Genomic DNA, 9,081 nt, shown 5'->3' with positions numbered 1-9,081 from the left:
CATGGAACGCTCGGGTCACTGTACGAAGAAACGGTTACCAATTATGCAGACCGTACGCGAAAACATTCCCAGCACAAACGTCGTGAAATACGGATTTAAGAATGCTGAAACATACTATTATGATTTCTTATCTTATATTTCCTACGGATTCCTTGAAGCACGTATAATAATAACTGTATTCGTTTTTTGAAATAGTCAGTATAGAACGTACAAGCTGAGTACAACGTTGGTGCCTAAAATAAGAGTTAACTGTAGATGCTGCGAGACGTGTCCATGAACGACCGAAAGTCTTGAGAATATCAGCATAACTGGCAGTGACATTTCGCCCTTAACCGAACGAAACTGGAGAGGGGATAGGAGAAGTGGCAGAAGGAAGGGACACGGAGAAGGAAAGGACAAAGAAACCTGAACCATAGATATGGAAGTTGCAGACAAGATGTCTAATAATATTAATCTTCGTACGTGCGCAATCTTATCTCTGCAGCGAGGAAAGGAAGGTTACAGATACAGTTAACTAGCGGCACTTTGATCCAGAAATGCAACATGTGTTCAAATCTCAAATAAGTTACCGATTTCAATGTCGATTGGAATTCTCAATCGGTCCAAAAGTTAGTGCACTGAATATCGAAATATAATGGGACATTGCAATTTTTCTACTCGAAACTTTTAATTCGAATATTTTATAGTGTATTCGAATACTACGAGTAAACTTCAAATATTATTATTCAAATACTATTATTTAAAGCAAAAAGTACAAGAAAACTTCCATTATCCGTGCTCATAAAACAAATTCCTTCTATTACCCGTGCACATAAAACAAATCTCTTCTACTATCCATGTTCGTAAAACAAATTCCTTCCATTATCTGCTTTATTATTTTGTGCAATTAAAAAGTCAATGACTACAACACTATACCTCAGTTCTATTTCTATGACCCTTCCTCAATTTATAAATTTCTAATCTTAAATAGTTCTTTGTATTAAATTTGGTGTATAAAAACGGATAGTAAAGGTCTTATTGTATTCATATACTTATACTAGAAATGGAATTATAAATGTTATTATTCAAATTATATTTGTAGTGTTCAAATATTCTCGTACAGAAAAATTAGCAATATTCCCAGCCTTATTTACCATTGACAATACGAATTTTATACTCTGTTCGCCGGGCCAACGAATCAAATAATAGAGATACGACTGATCGGATCTCATTGCATTCTACGTGACTATTCCGTATGACAGAAACCACGCTGGACCGTCGTAAAAGGAAACAACAAAGTTACATCGACGATTATAGCGGATTAGGCGCGCGTGTACGTCTAGAAACGCTAGGCTCGGAACAATGCGTAGCGTACAGTCGACGGCTTGGGTCCAAGTCCAGCGATAGACAACCAGTCACGGCTGCCTGTTGCCGCGGAGAGGGTCCAAAAGAGAACGGAGCGGCAAACTGTGAGAGACGTAACGAGCAGTCGCCAGCTGGTGGCCGGTCTACGTGGATCGTGTAGTCACCGAGCGTGGTAGTTTTTTTCTTTTCTTCGCGCGTACACCGTGCACACAGTGGTAATCCGCGCGCGATAAGCGGGATTGTACAGAAGAGAAACGAGCCACAATATGACGAGTAGTTTCCGTTGACGGATTCGCTTTCGAACGACCGTTTGATTAAACGGTTCGGAGGAGGTCTTCTACGTCACGCTACGCGAGTACACTCCGATGAGAGTGTGCCCCCAGCAGGATGTCGTCGGTGTTTTCGAAATTAATCGACAAGACGTCCGCCAAATACGGCATCAGGCAAGAACTACTCACGCATGGCGTTGTTGGCTTGGTGACGACGCTGTATCTGTTGAAAATCGGTTACCCGTTGGTGGCTTCCGGCATAACACAGTACCAGCAGAGAACGAAGAAACGAAATGAGGACCAGTCGAAAATTTCAAACCGGTGCAAGAGCGATGCCGTACACTACAAATCTTCCGTCAAAACCGGGAAGAGCAATGTCGGTTTGGACCGGAACTTCATTAAACAGCTGATTGTGCTATTGAAAATCATGGTCCCTGGTTGGAGAACACGAGAAGCCGGATTACTGACATGTGCTACTCTGACACTTCTTACAAGGACTTTTCTTTCAGTTTATGTGGCTACTTTAGAGGGTCAGATCGTGAAAAGGATCGTGTTGCGAGATGTACGCGGCTTCTTAAGAATGCTTGCGAGATGGTTCGCCATCGCATTTCCCGCAACTTTCGTTAATTCGGCTATCAGATATTTAGAAGGCCGATTGGCTCTTAGTTTTAGGTATATTTGCACGAATATGATCTCAATCAGTTATTTTTAGTACTTGTCTCAGTACCTGAGATTGTTTAGTGATTTGAATTCATGAACAAGTGTTAAGTTTCTCTTTTGTTTTTAAAGAGGACGTCTAGTGGAACATGCCTACAAAATGTATCTGAGTCAACAAACTTACTATAGAGTAGCAGCATTAGATACTAGACTTGGAGGTGCTGAGCAAAGACTGACAGACGATTTGTCTGAACTGGCAAGTTCTGTAGCGCATCTGTATTCGAGTTTAACCAAACCATTGTTAGATTGTGCATTAGTTGGCATTGCGCTTATTTCATTTTCATCTAAAATGGGAGCAAGGAGGATACAAGGTAAGATAATTCTCAAGGGTAATAAGATAATATTTCTATTACTTATAAAAGAAAATAAATGTATATATTGGAATTTAAATTCAATGTTTTTTACAGGACCATTACTGGCATCAGTAGTAATTGCACTGACTGGACAAATTTTACGTCTTACTTCTCCTAAGTTTGGTCAATTGGTAGCAGAAGAAGCATCACGACGTGGGCGGTTGAGAGAAGCTCATGCTCGTATCAGTGCTCATGCGGAAGAAATTGCATTTTATGGTGGACACTGTACAGAGCATCGCTATTTGAGCACTGCATATAAGTCACTTGTTTCACATTTGAGAAGAGTGTTAGCAGTCAAATTGTGGTATGTGATGCTGGAACAATTGCTTATGAAATATGTGTGGTCTGGTACTGGACTTCTTGTTATTGCCATGCCCCTCCTTTATACTACTGTCACTTCAGGAAGTGCAGCTTTTGATGACGGCGATGGTGTGTATAGATAAATATAAAATTATTTGATAAAATACAAAAAATAATACAATATTAGTAAACTATTCATTCACAAAATAGGTGGAGTAAGTGAAAGGACTAGATACTTGACTACTTCAAAGAATCTTTTAAGTTCTGGAGCAGATGCTGTAGAAAGACTTATGTCGTCTTATAAAGTGAGAAATTTGTAAAAATCATGATCTAATTGTACTTATTTTACATATTAAAATACCTAAACACATATTTGTTATAGGAACTAGTAGCACTAGCAGGGTATGCAGCACGAGTCAGTGAGATGTTAGATGTATTTAAAGATGCTGCGCTATGTAAATATAGGAGAAATGTTGTTAGTAGTCCATTGAGAATATCAAGTGGTATTGGAAATAATGCCTTAGAGAAAATAATTGAAATGAAGGATGGTGCACCAGTGATAAAAGGTATATTTTTTCCACTATATATAGCATATTAATATAAATATAGTTTATGAAATACTAATATATAAACAATACTTTTGCCAGGAATTGTGGAAGAAAGTACAGACGGCAGTATAAGTTTAATCAATGTGCCAATAGTTACGCCAAACTGTGAAGTCATTGTACCTAGGTTAACAATTCATGTAAGTGTCCCACTATTTTCTATACATCTTTTAATAAATCTCTGATTATATAATAGCAGAAGAATTATTTTAAACGTTTTTTTTTATAGATTAAACCTGGTGACCATATATTAATCACTGGTCCCAATGGATGTGGAAAAAGTTCACTGTTTCGCATAATCTCTGGTCTGTGGCCAGTGTATGGCGGTACCTTAATAAGACCAGCCGAAAATTGTTCCGGAAGACCCGCCTTATTTTATATTCCACAAAAACCTTATATGACAGTCGGTTGTTTGCGAGACCAAATTATATACCCGTCAGAATCGAAAACGGAAGACTGCTCAGATGTAGAACTCCTTCAGTTATTAGAAGAAGTCGATTTACGAGGATTAGCGGAGCGAGAACCGGAAGGACTCGATGCTTTCGGTGATTGGGACTCTACTCTGTCCGGTGGTGAAAAGCAAAGACTCGCAATGACTCGATTATTGTATCACACCCCGCAATATGCATTGTTAGACGAATGTACCAGTGCAGTGAGCCTCGAGGCTGAGGGAATTATATATGAAACTGCTAAAAAGAAAGGCATAACTTTATTAACTATTACACACCGAGTGGCTTCTCTTGCGAAATATCACAAACTGTTGTTACGCTTCGATGGTGAAGGCGGTTGGGCTTTTGGCTCGTTAGATGCAGAAAGTGCAACGCTGTTAATAAATCAAACTCTTGAACAAACTGAGCAACTCGAAGTGAAAGGAGGCCACTGTCAGTTGTTGCATGTATGGTTAAAAATTATTTTCTCTTTGTTAATATAATTTTAATAAGATAGTTTACAATATTTTTTTTTCTACTTTTGTAGGAATTTTGTGATATTCATTCAGAAGACTCAAAAGTTGGAATCAGCTGAAAAGGATTCAATGAGATGTTTCAGACCGTTTTAGTAAATTCATGTAGAAATCTACGAAAATGTATATATATATATATCTCCGAGAATGTATTTTGTACAGAGGTTTATAGCGATTTCGGATTAAATATTTTATTTTTATATGAAGAACAGTTGCTATTTAATGATCATGAAGTATAAATAAAAGTTGTTTGAATACCTATGCCTTGATATTTGTTTCACATTAATTAAAAACCTTTAAACTAACAATAAGTACAATGTTACCTACCTCGGTCAAGGTTTGATTAGAATATGCAAAGCATGTGTGATGCAACGCGTTTAACTTATTTTTACATTTGCATACAATTAATCATCCTTGGATTATGAAAATCATAAATGTCAATGGGAACGAAACAATTACTTCTCATTCTCTGCACGAATTTTAATATGCAATATGTATATATGAATAAATTAGTTTTGAAAGTAGACTTGGCTTTCATTTTTTCATTAGAAGTAGTCTGGCATGTTTATGTAAAAGAAGTTAAGAGCCCAATTACTTTTTAGAACTGTTTATCCGTGCAAGAAATACATATAATACGTATTCATGACTACCAAACATTAAAATATTAACATACATAATTAATTTTTAACTACCGAATAACAGTGACAAATATATTTCCATGAGTTAATTATAAAATCGTGACATGTGTTATCTTAGCAAATCCTGATTCTTTAAATATCAGTATTAGCATTATGTTGCTATTTACAACAACTTATCAAAAATTACTTTATAATTCCTTGTTTATTTAAATACTGTTTTCTGTAGAACTATAATATAATTACTTGCATTTAATAATAGTAATAGAAATATATCTATACTCTAGTATCTATACATTGTCAACTCATATCTGCTTTATCAAGATACCATTTAGATTATTTCCACTAACAGTTTAAAAAGCAAACATACAGTAACATGCAAAAGTTTTTATTCAGCTACTTTTTAACTTTGATTTAAAGGGGAAATTAAGCAAAATTCTGAACAATAAAGAAACATAAGTAGAATGAGACAGAGGATCTCTCTTTCTCTCTATGTATATATATATATATATATATATATATATATCTGGCAGTGATACATCTGAAGTGATACGTGCCTATGCACACCTATAACAAGAATAAAAGAACATTGTAGCGATTGACTTGTAATTTGTTATCTAACAAATATCTATTCCTATCAATTTCTCTCTTATTGGCCCTTGTTGGTCGAGTCGTTATTAATATTTCAGTCTCTACTTTTCCATTTATAACTTAGCAGAAACAGGATAAAATTACCAATCAAGGTAGATGAAAAATCGATGAGCACATGCACATTGTAGCAAAATAACGAAATGAAATACGAAGAGAAATGGAGAATGACAAAGGTAAAGAGTGGTGATCGAGAGAAAGTCCACAGAAAAGTATAAAACGATAGAAAGAAAGGGTGCGAGGTTGGGATAACGAGGGGCTCGATTAAAAGCCGGATCGTGGATTAAACTTCCTTTGCCAGTGGCTGCAGCTGCAGCCAGTTGTACCACCGTGGCGCACACATTAATTTGTGCTGGACAAAAATTTAATTACGTGTGTTTCTTTGTTTTGAAGGGCCAGCAAAAGCGGCGGGGGCGATGCCAGGGGAGGGAAGACCTACAATTTCCGATGAGCTTACCTCTGGGAAACCCTCCAAACGCCAAACGTCGATACGCCCGGGAGCAGCCATCTTGGAGGGTTGTATACCTCTCTGCAACGTTCGAGCTAATGCTTTAAAGCAATTCTAGAGTGTTGGCGTAATTAGACGTGCCTCTTTCTCTCCGTAATGTTTCATAATTCACGTCCTCGTCTTTCCTGGAGATCTTATTTAATAATTTAAACGATATAATTTAAAAACTAAAACGATAACGATCCCATGGTCGAGTCTACTGTAGGGAAGTACTGCCGCCTAGAGATTTTATGGATAATTAAAGCTTGTGGTAGAACTGGTATAATTGAGAATAGAACTTTTGATCGAAATTTTAATGTATGTCGAAGGAAGAAGTAGAAGACTTACACTACAACTAGAGTTAAAGAATAATTGAAAAATTAAAAAGTACTATTTTATGGAGGTTCCTAAGGCTCAAAGGTTATAAATTGAGAAAGAAGAAATATTGTTTTTCAAATAATTGATTCAGATTTTACAATACTATAAACTAGTTGTGTTTCATTAATTCTTTGATAGTATCTTTCGATAAACAGTTGTTGCGTTATTTGCTTATTAAAATTGATGAGTATATCTACCTTCCGGTCAACATTTTTTTTTACTTAATGGATACACGTACGCGGTTTTATGGCTAACTGGTATTTCTTTCTAGTAGTACAAGATAATTAAGATATTATCTTACACGAAGAGAACCATCTTTGGTCAGGTAAAGCTAAATGTTCGTATCTTTTACTTTGTTTCGTTATTTATCACAAATAAAAATGCACAGATAAAGATCACAGTAATATCATAAATAATTAACATTATTTTACACGTAAATAGATGATAATTATTCGTAAACAGATACACTGATACAGTTCGTTATATTCCAAAACACGATAATGAAGTTAATAGCGATCTCAACTTACTGGTCAGTATTTTGGACTCTTAGGAAGACAGACTGAATGATGAACATAGAAAAACTAACTCGACAATCTATCCCACGAAGACATGGTCATATTGACGATCACCCTACAAAATTCTCTTTCCAAGCCCAACGTATAAAGACACAATGACAATGGCTATCACTTAGAAAAACGATCGTCACTGCGTCTCGCACTATCAAGTGAACAACTGTATCGTCACCAGCACAATTCGAGCGAAAGCTAAAGAACTCGATTCGTTTAAATGCCAATCGTTCGGGCAACCTCTTCGCGATTGCTTATTTAAAAGTTAACAACTGTTCTGTTATTCCTAACCGAACCGGCGTCGCAGACGCCAGTTTAACGTCTTTGAAATGTATCGTGTTTCATTATTTTGAGAAAGGGTTGAGGAAGGCGGGCTGCATCTGTCCGAATAGCCGGCTAAGAAAATAAGGCAGGAATCATTGGGATGATTAGCGTCGCTGGCCCGTTTGAAACAGTTTCTTGGGGATTAAAACCTCGTCCACTTTCCACTTTGCCCCTCGTCCATCCCTCCGTGTCCTTGTCGAAATAGCCGATTGAATTACACACGGCGCGTGCCAGCCAGCCGCCACCGTCGCCGCACACACCAAAGATGTGTGAAATAAAGAACATAATAACTCGACGTACGTTCGCTATCTCGTTATCCGATGGGATTTCCAACGACAAAGAGATACTCGTGTTTGTGAATCTCCTCGCGATGCGATCGAGGCGTCTTGCGAGGCAACGTGTGCTTTTCAGCCGTTTCAACGGGTTCTTTCGCGATGTGACCAGAAACTCGATTATCCGAACTAAATTTCAATCGAGGTACGAACAGAAACGAGATCGAATTTTGTTCGAACGGTTATTACCAAGTATAATTGTTCATTCGATCGAACAGTTAAATTTTTCTTTACTCGTTGTGAAATATCTCCTTGGGTAAATTAAATTTTTTATTCACCGAGTAACGGAGAAATTACTTTTACTCGTTATTCGAAACTTTCAAGTGGGCACAAATTTTGCTCATTTCTTGGTACGAGATATTTCAAAGAGAAGTAATACGCGTAATACTCGTTGAGGAGTGAAATACAAACAGTGACAATAATTTAACAATATTTTCACCCTTTAGGCTATTTTCTATTCTGGTGGAAATTTTGCAACAATTGAGTTACATTTTCATAAATCGTACCACATTGAACATAATTATGCAAATATATCGTCTCTGACCAAAGAGACACACCTGATTCTTAAAAATCTTCTCTCGAAAAATTCTCTACGTGTACGTGAAATCGTTAATAAATAATTCTTATCGTATAAATAATTCTCTGATCTTGTCTCGTGCAAATTTAACGCTCGTTTCAAGAAACTCGGCGCACAATTATGTAGGTGAAAAGTTTCTCCAAAACGAATCAGTTTAATATTAACGTTGAAGTGTTGGGTATTTTTTGTCCTCCTCCTCCTAACGTTCAGTTTACTCTTTGGAACGATACGAAAACTAGATGCGCTAATTGTTTCCTGCAGCGCAGAAAACCACAAAGATTCGGGGAGGGAGGGACAGGAGGGGCTCTATGTAACAATTACACGGAGTCTGGAACGTCGACCTTGTTCCCGCCACAAGAGGTGGTACGCCGCAAACGTAATTAAGTACCCGTGACGTATTTGGTAACATCTCCATCGTTCAAAGCGGGGTTTATCGTACCGTCGGAGATTATCCGATACGCAATCACTTTAGCACAGGGAGATGGGACCTGTGGGAGAAACTTTTGATCGCGTACAATATCGCTACTGTCATCTCATCACGATGGTTAATCACTCAACTCGGGGAGTCGCGACGATGTACACGTT

General features: G+C 37.3%; 1 protein-coding gene across 1 annotated transcript; it reads left to right on the top strand.

Moving 5' to 3' along the window:
- The first annotated feature begins 1,389 nt into the window (after window positions 1-1,389).
- Window positions 1,390-4,810, top strand: Abcd (ATP binding cassette subfamily D). Its single transcript, XM_076307341.1, has 8 exons — window positions 1,390-2,285; window positions 2,403-2,641; window positions 2,738-3,112; window positions 3,194-3,288; window positions 3,366-3,549; window positions 3,631-3,728; window positions 3,818-4,483; window positions 4,564-4,810. The coding sequence occupies exons 1-8, from the start codon at window positions 1,732-1,734 to the stop codon at window positions 4,609-4,611; spliced, it is 2,259 nt and encodes a 752-aa protein (XP_076163456.1). The 5' UTR covers window positions 1,390-1,731; the 3' UTR covers window positions 4,612-4,810.
- The last annotated feature ends 4,271 nt before the right edge of the window (window positions 4,811-9,081 follow it).

This window comes from Ptiloglossa arizonensis, chromosome 3, assembly GCF_051014685.1.
Source record: "Ptiloglossa arizonensis isolate GNS036 chromosome 3, iyPtiAriz1_principal, whole genome shotgun sequence".
NCBI lineage: Eukaryota > Metazoa > Arthropoda > Insecta > Hymenoptera > Colletidae > Ptiloglossa > Ptiloglossa arizonensis.
Note: the sequence above shows the minus strand (reverse complement) of the source record. Positions and strands in the feature narration are given on the sequence as shown.